The sequence below is a fragment of the Apostichopus japonicus genome, chromosome 19 (genome assembly GCF_037975245.1).
Source record: "Apostichopus japonicus isolate 1M-3 chromosome 19, ASM3797524v1, whole genome shotgun sequence".
Taxonomy (NCBI): domain Eukaryota; kingdom Metazoa; phylum Echinodermata; class Holothuroidea; order Aspidochirotida; family Stichopodidae; genus Apostichopus; species Apostichopus japonicus.
In genome coordinates, this window is record NC_092579.1 from 8,421,484 (window position 1) to 8,445,714 (window position 24,231).

The following is a 24,231-nucleotide window of genomic DNA, read 5'->3' on the forward strand; positions in this document are numbered from 1 at the left end:
AATCGTAATATTGCGCTAATGTATAATAAACTCCAAAAATCCATAGAGTGATTAAAGTAGTCACCTGAATCTTAATGGGTAGGCCAGATGCGAACGAAGTATTTTATAAACGGAGGGGGGGGGGGGCTGCCCGCGGGGTCCCATGTGCGGGCGTTGAGGAGCTTCCCAATAAATAAAATTATGTTCCGGTCAAGCTATACGAGCCTGTATATGTATCTATAGTGGTATAATTCGCTGTCCGAGATTTTGCAACCCATTGCAGCTCAACAGAAAAGCTAAGAAAAAATGTTGATAAACCAGAGTTGATATGTTTTGATGTATTTATGAATTATTTGAATAATGTACATTTGATCATTAAAGTTTTTCTTCAATATATTACACATAAATCCGACTGAGGAATATGATTCATTTTGTTGTCTGCATGCAAGGTATATATGTATCGCCCATAGGCCTATATAATATATTATTTTTGTGATAATTTTGTAAAATAAATAAATATTATACGCATTTAGGGTTGAAGTGTGGTACTATAGCCTATACCGCCATGATGGCTGGTGCAATTCGGCATTTGTTCAAAATAAAATACGCTTTGTTCCTGTCCAAATTTCAAAGCCACGAGCATACAGATGAGCGATGATACCATCGTTGTAGTAACTCCCATTCTTGGCCTTACTCTTGAGCTTTCCACAAATTCGAGGATTTCCTCTACCGCTTTCGCACTTGTCTTCATGGTAATGAGTGACCTTCGGAATTGATCGATGACGTAAGAGACGTCCAAGCTTCCGATTGACCATATGACCAGTATAAACGAGATTGAAATGTTTGCCCAACAGAGTATATTCACATGCAAACTAATGTTTTTGGCTTCACTGTCAGGGTGGTCCTCACAAAGCGCCGTCTTAAATAGATACTCCCACACACAAACAGTGGTAACTCCCAACGTCATATTGGTTGTGAAATACACCAAGTATATCGCGATGTATTGTTGGAAACAATTAAAGTCTTGAATAGCGTGGCCGAGTACTTGTCGACAAGAGTCGATATCTCTTCCATGTATCGCGATGTATTTGGATATCAAATAAAACTGCCGTTGGAAGGAGAGTCTAGTCAGATACAATACATACTGGAAGAAGGCACTCAGAAACATGATCACACCGCAACAAATAACCGATATGAATGCATGTGTCGTTAAGAAACCCATAAAATGAAAGTATAGAAATCCACGATACGCAGCTGCCATCGGAGGTAACACGAAGCAGGCCGTTAGTAAAGCCTTGCCTGGGATACCTGTTTGAGAGAGAGAGAAAAAAAAACGTTATTAGATCGGTGTTATAATTATTAGATTCTGATATAACATTGAACGATACAGTGTAAACCTGTCATCACTTCCTGCTGACATCATTTCCTCATCGACGCATCCGTCGAATATATATATATTACAGCTACAGACTAGATATGTTTATTATAACGTTCCTAACGTAAATATATATCAGTTTCGATCGCATTCATTAGCTATTAAGTCTATAAAGCATTCCCTTTTGAAAGCTATTCGAGGATCTCTTATAAACACTGACCTTTCTGTGCAAATCCAATAAACTGAAGCCGTTTAGTGATGTACCGTGCGTTAAAGACCATTGTCCACGATGAGCATGCTAGGTTTTGTTGGAAAGCGGCACTCATTACTTTAGACAGAAAGTTAAAAGCAGGAAATTGAAGCAGTATCAGTAAAAATATGCTGTACGATAAAATACGAATAGCGTAGCGTGAAATATCAATGTCATGGACGTAGTTACAGAAATCGTAAATCAACACCGAAATGGCTCCAAATACGATCGTTGTAGATAGAAACCAACTCCCTGGATGATTCCAAGCAGATATACCTGAAATACAAAGAACAACAACAAAATATATCGTATAGCTAGTTAATCGTTAATTATTTTGAAATTTTGTTGAAAGAAAAATAATCGTACATTATAAACTCATCTCTTTGAGCTGATCATAATTTTAAATAGTTCATATACTGCCAAAATCACCATAGCAATTTTAGTTCGTTAGCTCGACTACAATCAAGTCTGATTTGTTACCTATGGCAACAGCAGCCGCCTCCCTCTCTTTACCCTCCAATGACGTATAGTTTTACTACACATGGATTCGTGCACGTGTGCTAATAAAGTCTATATACATAATCCATTTATTGAAAAAAAATAAATAACAGATCGTCAGAAATAGTCACATGATGTGATATCAGCCAGTCGCTGAGCCAAAGATGAAAATAACGGATAGAAAGTAGTTGCAGAATTCAAAATATTTCGAAGACATCGAATATTTCATTTTAACATATTGTAAGAGAATAATGTTTTTTCGTATGTTTATATTAAATATGATCGATACATGAACAGGAAGGAGTGGTCAGCATGTGTACTTTTATAATCTGATGGAAGTATTCCCCTTATTCACATCAATATGCCGGCGGGAAGAGGGCGGGGGAGGGGGGGGGGGCGCTGTAACTGGGTGGGTTTGATAACATTGAATATATTATACGGTGAGAAGTACTGTAACACGTGGCGAGATTATAAAGAATACTCATATTGCAATTTGTAGTTTCTTTTTCTCGAAGAGATAGACTCTATTAAATTGTGCAAATATGTCCCGGCACTTTAATAAGAATTAAATAATACGATGTCTATTTTAAAATGATCAACCCCCCCCCCCACCCTCCCCCAACCATAACTCACCACAACTCACAAATCCATACCATATCATCCAAAGCCTTTTTAAACCGGCTGTTTCACGTTAAACATATTATTTTAGCAAATAGCTTTACCCTCGTTACTGAATTTTCAAATTGTACCCTGCAGGGGGTCTATCGTACGCTGCAGGGGGTCTATTGTACGCTGCAAGGGTCTATTGTACCATGCAGGGTCAACTATAATGGCGACACTTACCTCTTTCTTTATCATCATATCTCTCTGGTACCCCAGCGTAGTTCCACCAGTAACTTTCGCAACACTGACAAGGGGGCAGGCTTGCTCTTCCCGTGTTTTCACTGTACGAGCCTAGAAGTTTTTCATACGATGACTCGGTTATATCAGATTCTCCGTACCATTGATTTTGGGGTTGGAAGCTGCAGTGTTTGTTCATCATGTACCAGGTTAAATGATCTTCTGATTGGAGAAACTGAAACCGAGACAGAGAGTAGAGGCGTTGAATTAAAAGGCGGGGGGGAGGGAGGGGGAAGCACCGCATGCACGAGGACTGGAGGGGAACCAATACGTACGGGGTTACGTTTACCAGAAAACACACCCCGTACAAAATCCTCCGTACGGGTCTGGGGGATAGGGTAGGGCAGGGTATATAGGGCAGATATCTGGGAGATAGGGTAGGGCAAATTGGGGTTGAGTGGTACGTGTATCCATAGTGATCATGAAAAGTGTGCCTCAATTTTTTTCCCAGAACAGTTACTCACCCACCATACCGTCTACAGAACAGAATAAGAGAATGAGTTCATGGTATGATGAATGCATGAATAGATGTATTATCGAGTGAATGAATCAATGAATGAATAAAACTACACAGATTAATACCGCTGTTCTTTACAAAGTCTCTCATATATTATAACACTTGGTATTTACGTGAAAGGAAGAACGTCGTTATCGATTTTATTGTATTCTTCTGTATTCTTTGTTATGTGATCTTAATATTGAATTACATTTTCTGAACTCATATGGCAAAGACGAAGAACAGAAGTTTTGATTTTCTAATATCAGTGATGATCATCCACAGTTCACTTCAACTAAATGTTTGCGGCTCTCAATTCATCTTTAAAGTTATTATTATTATCACACCTTTCCAATAACAAAACTAAAACAACGTTTTAGCGAAGATTTCTTTGCTTAAGCAACACAATCAGCAATACCTTTGTTCTTTCTTTGCTCGCTTGCAATTTGCATCGGAAACATCTTCTGACTCCTGTCACTTGACTATGCTGGAAGATACAGACAAGTTTCATCACCAATAGAACAACAAAAGGCAGTCGACTTGCGACTTGTGGTGACGTCACATCCTCACTGTCATTTGGTAAAGTATTATTCTCTAGATCAGCGCTACACTCAGACGTTTTATGGAGTCCTCTCAAGATGGGTTTGGCTTCATCTTCAGAGTCACTAGAAGAGCTAGAACTATCACTCTCGCAGTCACTTTCATAAAAACAAAAAAACAAACAAAAACAGAGTAATAATGATAGTAATAATAATGATGATAGTAATAATAAACATAGTAGTAGTAGTAATGATAAAAATAGTAATAATGATAATAATAATAATAAATGCATTTATATAGCGCTAATTTTGTACAAAACATTCAAAAGCACTTAACAAGGAAAAAGCCAACCAGTCGGGTCAATCAGAATAAGCAAGCTTAAACAGATATGTTTTTAACTTTATCTTGAAAGCATCTAGGATCAAGGAGTCGATACGCATCAATTCCACCGGAAGTGAATTCCACAACCGAGGTCCTTTGTAGGCAAAAGCCCTATTGCCTAATGTATTATGATTGATACAAGGAACATGCAGTGTGATTCGAGAATGTGAGCGCAAAGAGTAACAACTAGACTTCACCGAGATCATATCACATAAATACCTAGGTGCAAGACCTTTTAAACATTTAAATACTTGCAAGATTAGTTTAAATTCAATGCGTTGCTGTACAGGTAACCAATGAAGAGATTGTAAAGTAAAAGTAATATGACAAAATTTAGGAAGAGCGTAAATCAAACGAGCCGCTCCATTAAGTACCATTTGAACTCTACGAAGCTTATAATCAGGTAAACCAATCAAGAGTGCATTACAGTAGTCGATGTGACTAATTACAAAAGCATTAATAAGAGTTTTAGTACAGTCCTCATCCAGGAATTTTCTGATCTGACGAATATTATAGAGTCCATGGTATGCCCTTGAGCAAACTTTTCCAATATGAATGTCCATTGACATGTTGCTGTCAAGATAAACCCCAAGATTTTTTGCACTATCACATGGCTTAATATCCACGTTACCTACTTTTATCATCTGAACCCGAGTCTTAGCAACTTGTTGGCGAGTCCCAATTAAAAGAAACTCAGTCTTAGAATCATTGATCATAAGCCTATTGCTGATCATCCAATGTCTTATTTCGAATATAAGTGATTGCATTGCCAGAACAGCCCGTTCCTCAGATAACAGAGAACCAGCATTGAAAGATAAATATAATTGTGTATCATCAGCATAACTATGTGCGTTAGGAAGGTGTTTAGAGACAATGGTAAACAACTGAGAAACATAACAAAGAAAAAGAACAGGACCGAGACAGCTGCCCTGTGGTACACCACAATTCAAAGAGAAATCTTTCGATGAGATATTTTCTATAGATACATGCTGTTTTCTGAAAGACAGATAATTACCAATCCATTTTTGTGCATTATTAACAATACCAAATTGGGTACGCAATATGTTCATAAGAATATCATGGTTAACAGTATCGAACGCTGCACTCAAATCCAACAGGATTAAAAGAGTGCATTGTTGTTGGTCCATATTCATCAATATATCACTATGAATTTTCATAAGTGCAGTTTCTGTAGAGTGATTTTGCCTGTACGCAGATTGGCAATCAGGAAAAGGAGCATGTGATGAACAATGTGAGACAATCTCAATAACTACAGCACGTTCAACTAACTTAGAAACATAACTCAAATTACTAATTGGTCTATAATTAGAATAGATAGGGTCCAAACCTGTTTTCTTTAACAATGGAGTAACGGTAGCAATCTTCCATTTGTCAGGAACATTACCATTTTTAAGTGAAAGATTGATCATGGTAGTCAATACAGGCAAAAGGGGGTCAAGACACTTTCTAAGTAACCAAGTGGGTATTGGGTCAAGATTGCAGGTAGCCGTATTGGAGGATTTGATAATTGTGCGAACTTCATCGTTAGAAAGTGGCTTGAACCCAGTCAACTTCGATTGGAAATGCTGTTGAACATAAGGTTCAAAAGGACCAGTAGCAATGGAATCAATGTTTGCAAATAATAGTGATAATAATGATAATTATGATAATAAATATAATAATAATTATAATATTAATTACAATGATAATGATGATGATAATGATAATAATAATAATAATAACAATAATAATAATAATAATAATAACAATAATAATAATAACAATAATAATAATATTAATAATAATAATAATAATAATAATAATAATAATAATAATAACAATAATAATAATAATAATAATAATAATAATAATAATAATAATAATAGGCCCTAATAATAATAATAATAATAAAAATAATAATAATAATTATCATAATCATAATAATAATAATCATAATAATAATCATAATAATAATCATCATAATAATAATAATAATAATAATAATAATAATAATAATAATAATAATAATAATAATAATAATAATAATAATAATAATAATAATAATAATAATAATAATAATAGGCCCTAATGATAATAATAATAGGCCCTAATAATAATAATAATAGGCCCTAATAATAATAATAATAATAAAAGGCCCTAATAATAATAATAAAAATAATAATAATAATTATCATAATCATAATAATAATCATAATAATAATCATAATAATAATCATAATAATAATAATAATAATAATAGGCCCTAATAATAATAATAATAATAATAATAATAATCATCATCATAATAATAATAGGCCCTAATAATAATAATAATAATAATAATGATAATAATAATAATAATAATAATGATAATAATAATAATAATAATAATAATAATAATAAAAATAATAATAATAATAATAATAATAATAATTATCATAATCATAATAATCATCATAATCATAATAATAATAATAATCATAATAATAATCATAATAATAATAATCATAATAATAATCATAATCATAATCATAATAATCATAATAATCATCATCATAATAATAATAATAATAATATTTTTTTTTTTTTTTTTTTTTCCATCTCCTTTATTCTGTAAATACATGCATGTGTACATATGAATATTGAATGCATTTTTTTTCACGTATCTAATAGTATCATAACTATCGCTTATACATAGTAATTTAAACGTTTAACTGAGTTCATGAATAAAATGACAATTTCTGAACGCAGTACAAAGGCTATCATAAGTTATTTTGCTCCGTATATGAGATCTATCCAAACTTTTTTCTACTTGAAGGATGAACTTAAATTTATTGATAAATTCATTTAATATTGGCACTTCATTATTCATCTTTTGACTAAAGATATAGTACTTCAAATGAAAGATGAGAAAATTATACGGATGACTCAGAAGTAGCTTGTAGCCAAAGAAAATGTCACTCTTGGTGAAAATAAATTGCATACCTAGCACATGTCGCTCAATATCTAATATAAAGTTTGAAGTAATTTGACAATCCCAAAAAAGGTGCTCTATCGTTTCATCATGTCTCCCACAGAACGTACAGCTTGCATTTTCCTTGATATTCATGCGATAGAGTAAATGATTAGTTCCCAGTATACGGTGGAGAAAACGGTATTGAAAATAACAAATCTTGCTTTCTCTACAAGAAATGAAAGGAATACGGAAAATAGTCTGCCACTGCAAATCAATAAACTCAAAATTATTTCCCCATTTGTTAATAGCTATTGGGGGAACAATTATAGACTTGATCAATGACCTATAAATTTGACGAGAGATAGGCGGTATTTGATTAAGAATGTCTAACCCATTATTCTCAATTTCGTCATTGTTAAATGCGCCCATATTCTCTTTCCAATGACTAGGTATTGCAGAAACAATACCATAAAAAAGAGTAAATGGAAAAAAATCTAAGGAAAATTTCTGTTTAAAACTAGCTAAAGATAATAAATAACCGTTGCCGTCCAACAAATCTCCCACCTTAATGACGCCCTTTTCATACATGAATTTATAGAAGAAAATCTTTCTATCAATTTTCAAAGCTGAATTATTCCAAATAATTTCATTTCGAAAATTGGCCACGGTTTTTTTAAAGAAATAGCATGACCAAGCTCGACAGACATCTCTTATAAAATTGTTATCAATTAAAACATCACTAGTTTGATAATTACATTTAAATAACAATTCTTTCCCATACTTCTTTAAATGCAAATCAAAAAATAACTTCCAATAAGCCGTTATATCATTAATGTACCTTTTAACCCAAGTACATTTGAGACCCTGGATAAAGGAACCAATGTGAATTGCTTTTAAGCCGCCATGTTCGATTGAACCAATTAAAGTATTACGCTTAATCTTATCTGGTCTTCCAGCCCAAATAAAACGAAAGAGGACAGTCTCAAGATTCTTCAGAAAGTTCAATGGGGGGTCCGGAAGAACTTGAAAAAGAAAAACAAGCTGAGAAAGACCTAAGGTTTTAACAATTGTTATCCTACCAATAGGGGTCAAATCACGAGTGGACCACATATTTAACTTACTCTTAAGGCGGGATAATTTAGGAGTATAATTTAAGTGAAAGAGATTGTCTCTGTCGGTATCAAAAGTTATGCCTAACACCGTGACAGGGCCGAGGGTCCACGTAAATTTAAAACCCATAAGAAACAAAGGTTTATCAAACAAAAGAGGTCCCAATGGGAAAATATTTGTTTTTTCATAATTAACTTTTAGACCGGACGATACCTCTAAAGAATGGAAAATATCTACAACTGCAGTTAAACTTTGTTGGGTACCATCAAGAAAAATTGTAGTGTCGTCAGCATACTGTAAAATTTTAATTTCATGGTTCAAAAAAGAAATTCCATGTATTAGTGGAGAGTTATTAATATGAACTGACAAAATTTCTGCACAAAGAATAAAAATATAAGGGCTAAGTGGGCATCCCTGCCTCACTCCCCTTGAAATTTCAAAATAAGGAGAAGAATATCCATTATTACAAACGCAGGCCGAAGTATTAGAGTATAAAGTCCGCACCCACCTACTAAAACCCTCATCGAAGTTGTAGAAATTAAGACATTTATAGATAAAATTCCACTCTAGGCGATCAAAAGCTTTTTCAAAATCAACCAATAAGAGAAAACCAGGGATATTATAGTCCTTACAATATTCAATGCAGTCCAAAACAAAGCGGATATTTTCTCCTATAAATCTCTGTTTAATAAAGCCGGTTTGATTTGGATTAATTAAGGTAGGAATGATCTTTTTTATCCTAGTTGCAAGGGCCTTTGCAGCAATCTTATAATCTACGTTTAATAGAGAAATCGGGCGATAATTTTTTACTTGCGTTAGGTCTTTTTTAGGTTTAGGAATTAAGGTTATAACTCCCCGTCCTTGTTCATCTGAAATTTTAATCTCATCATAAGCGAAATTTAATGAATTTAATACTAGATCACCAATTATTGGCCAGAATTGTTTGTAAAACTCAGCTGAAAGGCCGTCACTCCCGGGGCTTTTCCCATTATTAAATGAATTAAGAGCATCCAAACATTCACTCCGATTAAGTTTACCAGCACAATTGGCTGCCTCTTCCTGTGAGAGTGGATTATTACAGTTGATGTTATGCAGAATAAAATTTGGATCACAGTTTTCACTTGTATATAAGGATTGGTAAAAATCTAATAATTTACGGAGGATGTCATCGTTGTTAATAATATCAACCCCATCATCTGATTTCAATTTACGAATTACATTACAGCTCTTATTACGCGTTTCTAAATTAAGAAAATATTTCGTAGCCTTTTCTCCCTGTTCCACCCAACGGGCTCTAGAACGAATAATTATACCTTGTAATTTGTAGTCATAAATATTTTGTAATTTATTTCTAGCATTAGTTAACTTATTGAAATCATCAACAGAATTAGAGCGATAATGGCATTGTTCTATACGAGAAATATCTCTGATCAGTTTAATCTCATTTTGTCTCTTTTCTTTTGCTTTAGTTTTACTGTAACTAATAGATGCTTTTCGGATCGAATATTTGACAAATTCCCACTGAGATCTAGGGTTTTGATACCTGTAACTAATAACTAACTCCGAAATGATGTCAGTAATCATTGAAATGTAATACGTATCATTAAGTAAGGAATTGTTGAACTTCCAGAAACCCGGTCCCCGTTTAATGTCAAATATATTTATATCCAAGTTAACGACCGAGTGATCCGAGCACAGACCCGAAGTGAAGTAATTCCCCACAACCGAATGAGCTAAATTTCGAGAAATCAAAAAGAAGTCAAGCCTACAGTGAATACCCGGAGTAATATTGGAAGACCAGGTAAAACTTTTACAATGCGGGTTCCTTTCACGCCAAATATCGATCAAATTCAGCGACGACATAATCTCAATACATTTATCCCTTGCATGAAAGTTTGTACGGGGGTTTCCCCCCAATTTATCGATGTCTACATTAAAAACAAAATTAAAATCACCACCAATAAGTAAGGAATCCCAATGAAAATCATGCAATTTACGAAAAATCAACTCAAAAAATCCAGGGTCATCTATGTTCGGGCCATAAAGGCAAACCAGCGTAATTAATTTATTTTTAATAGTAGTTTCAATTAAAATTAGACGCCCATTATTGCAAGTTACAGTTCTATGAATTTTAAAGTCAAGGCTTGGAGTAAAAAGAATACAAACACCACGACTTGTAGATGAGCCATGACAAAAAACAATCTGTCCACCCCATTCATTACTCCAATAATTTTCATCTTGATAGACACTATGTGTTTCTTGAATAAAATAAATGTCATGTTTGTTTCTATGTAAATAGCTAAAAACTTGACGTCTTTTTTTGCTTTGTCTTAAACCCCTTGCATTATAAGTACATAATTTTAAATCAGCCATTTTTTCAATTTTGTATCAGAGCTATGATGAAAATCTAATCGAAAACAAGCAAAATTTACCATATAGAAGACAGTATAAGCCAGAAAACCATTATTTTCATTATTATCATAGAAATTTTCACATGTACACAACGTTATTTTAAAATTAATAAGAGAGATGGATATAAAGAAAAAAAACATCAAAAGGTTCAAAGATACGAACTTACGTTCTGCAATAACCTCCGAACTCCAAGACATAAATATGTCAAAATTATACGGGCCCGAAATCTCAGGGGCAAAAAACAAAACTCTTATTAGTAACTTCCGAGAATCAAACAATATCCATTAACAGAAAATAGAGATAACCACAGTTCACCATCTTTAGGTAGAGTCTTTCAGTCCACAGAAGTGAATTCGTAAGGCTTTCCACCTTGTGCTCGCCAACAGCCCCCAGAGAAGTGCAGCCTAACTCCGCTTCGAAATAGGTCGTTGACTTTTGGTAGCCATTTCCGCTTCTCCATAAGATCGGCCTTGGTCAAATCATCAATTATGTAGTAATCCTCGGATCGCAAGGCTGGCCGTGCGTTTTTCAGAATAGAGACCTTGTCCTGGAAGTGAGCTACCTTCACCAGAATATGACGACTGCGGTGTTCCATCTGTCTACCATCTCGATGAGCTCGTTCAACCACACAATCTTGAACTCCCACTTTCGTAAAAACCTCTGAAGCAATCTTTAAACAATCCTCGTTAGGTGAGGAATCTTTCCCAACGATACGTAGGTTATTACGCCGCGAGAATCTCTCTTGTTTGTTGATCTGCTTTAGCTGGTCCATCTGGGTCTTAGAAATGTCAGCTACTTTCCTCTCCAGCGATTGACATCTATCTCTGAAATCGACATTCTCAGCTTTTAATCCTTTTATGTCCTTTGTATTCTTCTCAATAGCTTTACCGAATTCCTTCCGGATTTTCTGAAGTTCAGCATAGATAAGTTCAATAGAGTTGTCAAGCGTGTCAGTTAACTTTCGCATAGACATTGCATCCTCACTGTCTTCGTTGCTCTCACCATAGGTTTCTCGTGTTAGGGTAGGGCTTAGGCTTAGGCTTAACTGCTGTGCCCTCATGGCAGCGGCCTCCTCAATTTTCTTTTTCCCTAAACTTCCCTTCGGTCTTCCTCTTTGTGACATTTTGCGAGACTAATGTAACAAAATAAATATTCTTTATCGACTATGTTGGTGTAGAACTGGTTAACGCGCCTCTCGGAAGTTGAAATTTAGAATCAATAATAATAATAATAATAATAATAATAATAATAATAATAATAATAATAATAATAATAATAATAATAATAATAATAATAATAATAATAATAATAAATGTAATAAATGTAATAAATATAATAAATATAATAATAATAATAACGAATGTGGGAGCAGCCCGCAAGGGCTTGTAGATTACAGTCTTCACGTCGAACCTCCCAATTGCTGAGCCTCATTGCATCAAATTCCACCCACTCACCCCCACCCCCCTCCCCCCTTAATCCACTCAGCCACAACACCGGTATATGACCACAACTAGTTCCCGGTTCCTCTTTGAGCAATGCATACGCGTTTGAATTAAAATACGAACCATTATGCTTTGGCTATAAATACAACTTTGAGGAAGTTGATGTGACAATCTTGATACCTTTAAGTGTTTAATTACTATCTTATGATATCCGGGAGAAAATTTCCATTCTGATAAAGGAAGCAAATTACTTTTTGTTAATCGCTGAATCATCGAGTCAAAAGTGTACCTTTTACGTATTTTACCTTTTTTACCTATTTAACCTATTTTACCTATTTAACTTGTAGATCTGTATAGCTTCAAGAAAGTATTGGTACGTTGTACTAATGTTATAAGTTCCATGGTATATTTGTCTTTTGTGAAGTAAAGAGCAATTTTCATATTGCATCGGTAACTATAACCCCTAACACCCTTCCCTCTGGTCAGGCCTAACGGAGAGATTTTCCGTGATAGCGAAGGGGTGACGACAATTTTATCACTGACTCGGATCGGCATTTGCAAAAAGTCTGCGCAAAAGGTCCTACAAAAACATTGAAACGCCACATTTATCCTCCGTCTGCCCCAGCAAACGTTACACCTCATGTCAAATTATAGCCCTACAACTATATAGAACAGGGTTTCCCTAACCTTATCCCCCCACTAACCCCTTGTGGATGTCAGAGTTGTCCACGAATCCCCAACTATTCGAGAAACGATCTGAGTCATTATTATACTATGATTTTCAAGCATGAATTTATGCTAACTTTGCATTGTGTCGGGCAAAATGGAGGCCAAGTGGAATTTCCAAAATAATGATAATTACTTTGGCCAACCTTTCAGTTACTTTCTCAGCTCTTTATCTTCACGACGTACTGTCATGCGTACACCAACTTCACCAAAGTCATGCGGCGTGTGTCTGTTTCAATAATTCAGTTATTTATCACATGCACGGTACGGTACTACTATGGCAACATATGCGTATGGAACGCGAAAAGAGTTTGTCGATAGGTTCGACTTTTGTACATTAATAAACTATATGATATATCAGATTTTAGTTCAACAAAAAAGTACTCTAGTTTTGACTTTCAGAAACGTCTCACGAACCCCCTGGGATGGGCTCACGCACCCCCTGGGGGTTTATGCACCCCAGTTAGGGAACCCCTGATATAGAGGATGATGAAAACACGATAGAAGTTCCTTAAGTAACCACTTACCACATCGCACCTGTCATGCAATCGTCTACGTATTAATTGGACGTCAAAGCCACTGTGAGTTCCTTCAACCATGGAGAGCACCAAAGAATAAACTTACAGATAACATTGCCAGGAGTACCCTGTTATACTATATCCAATCTATACACAATTGATAGGCAAAACAATACGTAACAGTGTTTACAGCGTGTACTTTTGCTCGATATTTGCATTGAAGAAACTTTGAGCCCTTTTATTATCTTCTCTGCTAAATAAACACGACACGAAAATGTACTGCATGTGATTCGCTCTTGCTACACTTTGATGAACATCGTACAGTATCCGCCGCAAAGAGGAAATACGGTAATCGCTAATTTCACGTGAACTTTACATTATTAATATGCGGTCATCGGAACACTGCATTGATATCGCTTCAAATGACAATGACTGCAAACCTTTAAATAGCGCATGATAACGAACAACGTGTTGCTTCCTCTGTTTGTTAGCGGTAGTATGCAAAAACTACGGAAGCGTAGAAAAGACATGTTAATTGACGTTTTGATGACATGCAATTAATTCCTCAATATGAAAAGAAGTTGAAAATTGACGTTTTGACCACATATGCTACATCGTCAAAATGTCGAAAATCTGAAAACTCACTTTTTACCGAGATGCATCAACTCGTCATGAGGACAAAAGTCTGAAAATTAATAAATTGGTCGAGATGCATCGAGTCGTCCAAATGTAAACAATTTGAAAAATATTAAGATATTTTATTCATTTTGAATGACAAGCTTCAATTTGTGAGTTATTGCGTAAACAAGATTTTAAAACTTAAACTTCAATTGAAATTAAAGAACACGACCTTCAAGAAAGTAGGTCAGGGTCCTAAAATTTAATGTTGACATTTTGACAGTTGAGTGTATCCTCTACGCTTCCGTAGAAAACGGTTCAAAAGATGTTCAAGCGGGGTGCATGATTTTCATGTTTTCTGAAACCTGTCGATTACTTTAAAGGAATATTCCGATGACAGAATTTGTATTTTATTTCGCATGGTTAGTTGAAAAACCCGTCTCAAGTTTTATTCCACCTCAAGTTCAGATGTAGTTGATTGAAAATGTCATGAGGTACTTATAATGAAGCTGGTAAAGATCCTTCGTTACCTAATAACGCTGATCACCATGATAAGGGGATATGTGATATCATATTTGCAGATGGTCGTTCGTCCAAGGCTTTATTATTTACTGACCCGATTATATACTTCTTGTTGATAAGTCCATGAAATGCGGTATACGGTTTTTAAACTGTCAATGTTCTCTGTGTCTAGAACTTCATCTCTTTTGGGAACCTTTTTATCTTGTAGAAATAAATATTATTTGCCTTTGTGGATAAATAACTTATATAAATATCATAATCATATATATAAATAATAAAAAAAAAATATAATAAAAAAAGAAGAAAGAGCGCTTATATAGTGCCGATTAATAATTCGGCTCTGTTGCCAGATACTTTTAAAATATCACTAGATTTTAAAACAATTGAATCTCTTTGTCATGTGATGGTGACCTTGAAAGATGCACAACCATTTCCAATATTATTGTAAGCAATCAACTGCATCCACCTGACTATCCCTTTAACGCGGTTTTATTGGTATTTCCAGAGTCATTATACTTTCCGTAGCACATGAGAACATTAAACAGGCAAAACGTAAACAGGGAAATGCAATCATGTTATATATATATATATATCTGTTCTTCTTTCAGTACTAAAGTCGACACTAGTCTATAGTGCAGTCATGTAGATTTAACCTTGCCCTTTATTCAGGTGAAATATGAAAATAGATTCTTCGAATAACCACAGTTTCCAAGGTTATTTAAACATAACGGACTATTGGCTTCAAGTGACGTCATTTTTAGCTATTCGACTTTTCTATATATACTTCCTTATATAATGTATAGACAGTTTAGCATTGCTAAGCATTGAAGCAAGATCACGTGACCCGATGCTTTCGTTAACTTTTTTATCGACATCCATCCTGTCTTGTGGATTTTAGTTTAGCTCCTTTTTTTTTTCTTTTTACAATTTAAAGAGGTTATGAAATGAAAAATGTTCATGTCTTGGAATGGTTTATCTACATTACTACAACACCACCCATGCACAACTTTCCGTAAATACGGCTTCAAACGCCAGATATTCGCTGTCAAAGTATTCCCTAGAGACCTCTCGAGCTGCCACTCGTAAAAAAAGCAAAGCTGCCCATCGCAGTTCATCTGACGTCATCAAAGGAACCATTTCAGCCAAAGCCGACTCCCCGCTGTTTACCGATACGGCGTTATACAGTTTACTAAATGTAACCACAACACTCTTCTCATTAATTGTCTTCTTCCGAATCTTCCGATTCCGAGGAAATAGGACTTCACCTCTCCGGACATTCGTAAGCTTTGACTAAAATTATTTTCTTGAGGAAGAAGAGGAGGAAATAGTTTTGAGGGTGATGAAGATAATATCGGTGTTATTCCTAATCAATTGAGCCCCTTGCAGAAGAATTGTAAAACGATCCCGATGGCCGAGACGCGTCGCTGCCATGTGAAGTCCCCGCACTACGACGTTGTCACAGAATGTTAGCACCAATCAAAATAGATCTCAGAAAAGATTTAGGGTTTCAGCCAATCGCAGGCATTTCCTGGATAAGCAACATGTCTGCGCCCTTGTGTAAACTTATGCCGATCCCGGTTTCAGTAGTGTACATGGAATTACGTACTAATAGCCAAGGCCTATACTAGTTACAGTCACTTTATTACGCTGAACAACCAAAGTGAAGGCTTCAGTTCCTATTTTTGATATGAACGCAATGCATGTGTGCCCGGTGACTGTGCTGAGGACTAGCAGGTAAAAGTGGTCGGATTTTCACAAAATAACGTTATTGCGTTACTTGACAAATTGACAATTCGTCCATATGAGTCAGTTACACACTGAGACGTGAGACTGCAGGGAGTAGGCTAGGCCCTAATAATTAAATAGGCAAAGGCCTAACGTTTACAGCTCCTATGGCACCTGTACCTATTTATCTGAAAACCAAACTCATGATGAGGGACGTGTTGAAGATTTGTGTGGATCTTCCAGGCAGGTAGGTCTAGGCCAGGGTTGTCCAACCTTTTGCAGAGGAGGGCCACATGGAATGATTATGATGAAGGAGGGGGCCGCATGAACCCTAGCCTACGCTCGATTTTTTGCCCGAAGCCCAAGGCAACAAAATGTGAGCACTGCGAGCAGAGCGCACTGATTATACAGTTGTTATTCTGCCGATTAGAAGTAAGCTTTCAAATTCATATGGTACGGATTCTAAAGTCAGTCCCTGCTGGTACTGATTTATTTTCCGTCCTGATAAAACGGATGAATAAAGTTCAGCCGCCCGCCCCTCCCCCCCCCCCCCCCTCCTCCACTGAGAGAGTGTCACAAAAACTGACCTGTATGCAGTTTTTTGGACGCAGAAGGTTCGGATGATGATTATACAGCTTCAAATTGTTATCAATAAATCTGCTCACTAAAATTTCGCACCATAGATAATCTCTGGCGGGCCGGACGCAACCCTGCGGCCGGCCGGACTGTGGCCCGCGGGCCGTAGGTTGGACAACCCTGGTCTAGGCTGTATAATGTTTCTTCTCCAGTCCTACATTTGTTCAAACAAGAGGATATTAATTATTCCTACTTCCCCATGATATTTCAGAAATATGATAGATTTGAAGACAAACAAAGGTCTGATTGAGATATTGAAATGCAATGGTCTCCAACTGTGTAAACTCATTGAACTTCAATAGGCCTGTACATGTTATGATATTCGTTGTAAATTGATTGTGCCATTAATAACATTGTCTGCAAAAAACTACAAAGTTGGAACTTGTTAGGCCATTATATAATCTGTTCTGGTGATGCAGTATTCATTCAGCAGGTGGTTCAATTCCATCAACAGATATCATACAGCCATACAGTTTCCAAAAAGATGGTCAAGTATTCAGCACCATCATGAGACTTGTAACAAAAGGAATTACAGGATTTTTCAATGGCAAAGCTCTCATTGAATTTCCTCACATTGTCTACATAGGAATTTTCTTTGTGATAATCTTGCTTTCTAGTGTCAATCACTCTACATAGCAAATGTGAACAGTAGGGGTAATTTTAAAGTTATCATGACTTCATTATAGACCATCCACTGGTGTTCCAATGAAAGACTCAAAATGAGTTGTTAGCTCGGCAGCTAACTTCAGATTAAACAACAACAAAAACTGTTTAAAGGAAACGTGTTTGGATGTTGCCATCTCAGACTACTGGAACAGATAACTAATAGAGAAGAACAGCTTTCAGCAAACTGGTTATCCACCATAAGCCATGTGTATGGAAATGTCTGTAGTTAGTGGACCTGAAGTTTCCCACCGGGATGCTCTGTAGGCTAGTGTAGGCCCATATGTTTAAACAAAAGAAATTTTTATTACACACATAGGCATACATTTCTCATCAGCGAAACAAATTGTTGAACTATGCAAATATTACAGCATGTTGGCATGGCTGAGCTAACATTGGATGATTTTGAGCACCTCTTGTAAAGCCAATGTGTTCATAAGCACCATTAGATGACTGGAAATAAACCCATAATTTCACTTGTATGTAATCCATTTGTGTTAACTTTGCACCTAACCACCCCAGATAAAGTTGTTCATCTTGTATAGTGTTCTCCATAAATTCTCCCTTCGTATTTGCTATTCTGTGTTCCCCAGTTTTCCATTAAGGACATGCATTAGTCACTGAATCACATATATTATCTGTCTAGTTTTTGTCCATTTTAGGGCACTGTACCACCCCAGAAGTGTTTAATACTGAAACTGGTAAATGGAAAGTGGTGGACACAGCATACATAAGCCTATGGAGAATTGGGGACAGCATAATGAACACATAAATTGGTGTCACTGTTCCTGTGGCTATGTAAAGGTCTCTTGTAATTTCTTTATATTCTTGCAAGGAAAAAGTTAATGAGTAAAATGTTTTGTGCAATATAGAGGCCCGGTTAAAAGAAAGTAGATATGCATTGAGAGTGTTTCAAGTAAATCACTAATTCCAGGTGGGGTTCCTCTTAAAGGTGTACTACATTGGCTAACTATGCTAGATATTCAAATATGGTCACCTTTGGTTAATTTTTTAAACTTTTTTTTAGTACAAACTTTGAGGAAATTTCCTAACTGGGACATTTAGTCATCTTGTGTGTTCCTTAAAAATTTCTGAGAACAGTTTGTATAGTAAAGACCTCCAGGAAAGTACTTTATGAAAACTTCTAGCAGTTATAGCATGCTAGAATTTGGGGCCTATACTGACTACCTTTAAAGCCAAAAGTTTGACTAATCTCTGTTCCAAAATACCCCCAAAAGTATGAACAAGTATTGTTATTCTATAGTGGCTGACACTGGGAACCACCACCTGCCAGTCAGCACTTTGTAGTACTTTTGGGTGGAGGTTGAGGGGCTGGAGGTATCTGACTAAAACTGAGAGGTGTTGCCAATTAGAAGCATAAACACAGTATATCTTCTGGGAAACAATATTCTTGATAGGATTACAAGCAAATCATTTTAAACAAAGACGAAATGGAAAAATAGAGGCTTAACTTTAAACATGAAGGTAACCTATGGGTTTTCTCTCCTGACCAATGCAGTAAGTACAAGGCACCTTTCAGTATGTGAAATGATTGTGTTTATCCCATGGTTTTAATTTGTTCTATACTTCTAGAAATAATTTAAAATTCATTGAATTCAATGCATCATACTCGTGGTTTCGTGGGCAATGACTTTGTTTAATACCCTGTAATAACAAGGACACCTTGAAGCAGGAGCCACGACAAAGCAAAAACATGAGAAATGATCTGCAGAAAGTTATGAACAGTTGTTAATTTTGTTTTCTTAACTTCCTGAAATCTACAAAATATATTGTATTGCTTCCTAACTATTCGTTTATTTTACTACATTTTATTCATGAAGGCACCAATTCAATGCAAAGTGTGTTACTGCCTCGACGATGGAAACAGTTGCTGACAACATCTGAAGTACGGTGGTTTGGAGCACTCAGTGTTTCTGTGGTCCAAGCATGTTGCAGCATTTGTTGAGTGAAATAGTGAACCGTGGTTACTTGCACACATCCATTAAGAAAAGCGGAGGGGAGAGGTGGGGGAGGGTGGGCAGGTCGAGAGTTTCAGGTACACCAATCCATGGGCAACTTAATGTTATCATTATTTATTTTTTATTATTTTATTATTATCATTATTTTATTATTATCATTATATTATCATTTTATTATCATTATTATTATTCATCGTCATTCTTATTGTTGTTATTATTATTGTTGTTGTTGTTTTTACTATTATTACTTTTATTATGATTATCGTCATTGTCATCCTCATCATTCTTATTGCTATTATTATTTTTGTTGTTGTTGTTACTATGATTAATATTGTTATCTTTATCTTTATCATCATTATCATTATTCTTATTATTATTGTTGTTGTTACTATTATTATCGTCATTATCATCGTTATCATCATTATTACTATTATTAAGTCTTCGGAGGGGGTGGAGTGGTATAGGTAACTGGGATCGTAATGACTTTTACAGTACATTTCAATCAAGTTTATTTTAAGCTCCTTATCACATCTTTTCTCTTAACCTATATATTCATATTTTGTGTACCTCGTGTATTTTTACATTTCTACTATATTTTTGGTTTGAAATAAAAAGAATAAAATAGAAAAGTCTGAGTCATTGTATTTCAGTTGCTGTAGTTCTCTGGGGCATTAAATCCAGAACGAGGCCTCTTTTGATTCCTTGCCAAAGACTGAAGAAATCAATGCGATGATGATTGTGTGGGTTAGTGCGCGCGCGTGTGTGTGTGTGTGTGTGTGTGTATATATGAGACACTTTCTTGTAAACACGATATCTCAACAATTGAAGCTTGTATGTAACTCATACTCTTCATATGGGTAACCCATATTAGGAAAAAGACTACTATTGTTTTGGTGGAGGTCAAAGGTTATTTGAGGTCACCAGAGGTCAAACTAAAAAACCTTTTAAACTGCTTGTAAACACAATATCTTGTAGGAAGGGGTAACTTGGAAGGATTTCATACTTAGTATGTAGATGGCCCATATTGTGTAGGAGATCCCTATTATATTGGACGCGGGTCAACAGTCATGTGAGGTCAGCAGATCTGAGGTGAAAGTCTGAAAATCTTGTGAGAAATTACTCTAAAAGTGAAATTGCGTTAATGTACAAACAAAGCACGTAGATTGCCTTTGGTGAGAACAAAATCGCTGTGGAATTTCATGCGTGTCAAATTTCCTTTGAGGTCAAGAGAAGTAGTTTTCAGAAAACCCATTCTACGGTACCCAACATCGACCATACTGTCATCACATACATGTTTCTGCATTACGATCATGATGCACAAGCCTATATCATTTCGTCGCAACTGTCGCAACGAAACCGGTGTACGAGCTGCATTTCGCGTAAGTTGCTGAGTTCCTGTAGGTTCTCTCTGGCCAGTATCTTTGTAGTAAGCAATAAGATTTTGATATGCACTTGGTATGTCGATGATCCATATCAATTAAATAACCCTATTGTTTTGGTGAAGGTCAATACAGCCCAAACTGTGAATAACCTACAAACATGGTATATACAAATCTCTAGTTGTAATCAAAGCCCTAACAAAATTTCTCCTATGTGCAAGGAATCACTAAATCTTTGACTTTCTGCATTCTTATTTGCTCATTACTGGCTGCCCATTGCCCTTTTGTAAATGATGTTCTTATCCTTTAAGAAAAGTGAATAATAAAGAAAAATACCCCAGCAGCACGGCTAATAAATGAGCAGTGATGTAAGATGTTTGAATAGCTAACCAACGGACCAAAGTTCAGCAGGCTGATTCGAAATATACCAATAACAGATGAGAAAAATTTGCGGAAGGAAGGAGTGCTTCTAAATAAACCTTCACATGATCAGCTATACACAATAATGCACATGTTTTGTAGCATATATAGTCCAATACACCTGTCTTCTCAAAGGTATTCCGTAAGAGTGGGGTGGGGGGGTCTTTGAAGGGGGTGGGGGTCCGATCTTCTAATTTTATGGCTTAGTGGGTCACTAGTTCCCAAACATATTCGAGACGGATGCTCATACCATTTCTGGTTTAGAAGTTAAAAATGGTTAAAGTGCTAAACTGGCCATATTTTCAAACTGAGGCTAAAAATCGAAAGAAACTAATAGTTTCTATGGAAAACTTCCCCACCTTCCAAACGAGTGTGATAACGTCACAGAATCACAGGAGAATGGCATGTCCAAAATATTAAAGTCTTAAGAAAGTCAAAATCTTGGTTGGAACTAAAATTTATTTGTGCGGCATTCAGTGGAAAGGATTTCGACTTCGAAAAGAATTTTCCAAACAATTATGGCGTTAACCCACACCCTATAGGTTTACCATTAGGATTAGCCTGATTAATTATGGTGTCTAAATGAAGAGGTCTATAGGAAGCTGAACCTCCGAATGCATATTATGGCAGACCGATGCTTTCACGTGATATCCATGTATAAGCTTATTGGAAGTTGCTCTCCATGTGAGGGCGCTTCATAAGAATACTTTCTAAGGCAAACCCCACAGCACTGGAAAGATCTGTGAACTTGAAACTTATAATTACCTTGAAAGCTAATTGCAAAGGTACGTTTTGTAAATTAAATCCCGATTTTCCCGTCTTTTAACTCCAAGCGGATGTGACGTAGTCGTGTACGTCAATAAGTCGGAAATGCAACATGCAATGGCATAATAATTTGTGGCGTATATACAGCATAACATTTTCTCTTACTTCTTAAGCTTCACATCTTTTCTTATACTTGAATAAAAGGCGGCATGTTAAAAAAGACATACAAACATTTAAAAAATATAATAAAAAAATTACCAGAGGTCGGAGGCAATCGATATGACATTGAAAAACTGAGCTTTGTCTTTATTATTTAAATATAGAATTTCAAGCCAGTCGGGCAAAGTTTACATTGGCGCAAAATACCGCTCCACAATATAACGTCATAAAATCGATAAAAATACTGTTTGTGATGGAATTGGACTCGCTGGGTCCATTGATGCAATGATCAGGACAATCAAATGCATTATTGTAGGGATTGAGAGGAGAATGAAAGGGTAGATAATTATGATATCATTCCGAGTCTATACAGCTAGGGGAGGCCAGTGGCGTAGCCAGAGGGAGCCAGGTTTTTTTCTTCTTCAAATTTGCTTTGTGCTACAGTCTTGCCCCCCCCCCCCCCCCCCGGAATGAGATCCAGTGATGTATTCAAAATTATACTTCTTTTAACATTTCTTCGAGTTCTGATCACAAGTATTCATACCTCAGGGCTCATGTTCATACTTCATGTAAGGTCAGAACTTGGTAATCAGACCGAGATATTTTACATTTTGGGCCTTCATCATACCCACATACGGAGACCGTTGATCAATATCGTCATACAGAATGAGCGCCAATAATTTGGCCAGTTGTATAACCGTTACAAACTAACGCTAGCAACCCATGTTTATTTTCAGCGACCAATGATGCCACTTGTGGAGAATTTTCACTGCACGTATAGGTCCTATATAGGCCTAGTGAAACTTGTTTCTGTGGGAATCTGGGCAATGCCATGTTGTGAATTAGAGTAGCTAATTTATTCACTGTATCCTTTTCATATTGTGCGGAATTATGCAGAAACCACGACGACTGTCTCCGCAATAGAGGTAAATTAAGTGAAAGTGTGTCATGTTCCACTGAACCATTAGATGTGTATTTGTGCAGACGAGGTGCCCGTTAATACATATATTTCTTGGTAATTCCTACCCCTCTTAAGAAAAATCTTGCCCCCCTAACAATTGAATGTTGGCTACGCCACAGTGGGAGGCCACGTTGACTTAGAACTTATGTTGTTGGTACAAGACCACAGATGGGACTCACTATTGTTTATAGTCTTGCCCGATTTCAAATGTCCCGTGAATAAAATGGCATGCAAATGTGGCCAAGGAACAAATAAATATTAGTAGAGGGCGCTCTTGTTAGCTTACATTTAGAGCTAATTTATGTTCTACTTACATTCAGAGCCATGTATACCTTTTTGTTTATATTAATGTAAGATACATAACCTGTCATATTTCAAAGCTAGAAGCCTTAAAGTGTTGAGATTTTTCATCCTATCAGACCAACCTATGAGAGGTTATTAATCCCCCCCCCCCCACTCCCCTTGGCATTAGTATACTGCATGATGTTGGTGTGAAGAAGAGTTTTGCCTGACCATTGCCTTTTCCAAACTTAAATGATCGGGTTGTTGTTGCATTATAGGAGTGCTGTTGTAGGTGCAACTTTCCGAGTTTTCCCTACGAAAACACTTGGGTATGCGGGAGGGGGCAAAGTGGAAATGTTATAAATAAATCAGCATCCCTAGAGAGATAGTCATGTTTTTTGTGGTAACATTAAACATGGACCCTCACACTTGCAAAGTCATTCACATCCAGTGTGAGGGTATGACAGATAGGTGGGGGGGGGCAGGGGAGACACACCCAAAATGTTCTGCTCAGTATCCCTGTGGGAGATACACCCAAA

At 36.1% G+C, this 24,231-nt stretch overlaps 1 protein-coding gene across 2 annotated transcripts; it reads right to left on the reverse strand.

Moving 5' to 3' along the window:
* Nucleotides 1–310: 310 nt before the first annotated feature.
* LOC139960168 (uncharacterized) lies at nt 311–14,024 on the reverse strand. 2 transcript variants are annotated; one of them, XM_071958330.1, is made up of 5 exons: nt 13,593–14,024; nt 3,917–4,196; nt 2,946–3,177; nt 1,575–1,880; nt 311–1,287 (listed from the first exon to the last, which is right to left on the reverse strand). In XM_071958330.1, exons 1-5 carry the CDS (start codon nt 13,607–13,609, stop codon nt 509–511), a joined length of 1,614 nt encoding a protein of 537 aa, XP_071814431.1. In that variant the 5' UTR covers nt 13,610–14,024; the 3' UTR covers nt 311–508. The 2 variants fall into 2 exon arrangements, with proteins under 2 accessions (XP_071814431.1, XP_071814430.1); XM_071958329.1 differs by lacking the exon at nt 13,593–14,024 and having other exon boundaries at nt 312–1,287; nt 3,917–6,028.
* Between the last annotated feature and the right edge of the window lie 10,207 nt (nt 14,025–24,231).

Bases quoted from the DNA above. Each gene is read 5' to 3' on its own strand.
- LOC139960168 (XM_071958329.1), bottom strand. From the start codon at position 4,330: ATGCATTTATTATTATTATTATCATTATTACTATTTTTATCATTACTA. The intron at 1,881-2,945 runs GTAAGTGTCGCC...TTTGTATTTCAG, and splicing joins ATATGATGATAAAGAAAGAG to GTATATCTGCTTGGAATCAT. The intron at 1,288-1,574 runs GTCAGTGTTTAT...TCTCTCAAACAG, and splicing joins TATTGGATTTGCACAGAAAG to GTATCCCAGGCAAGGCTTTA.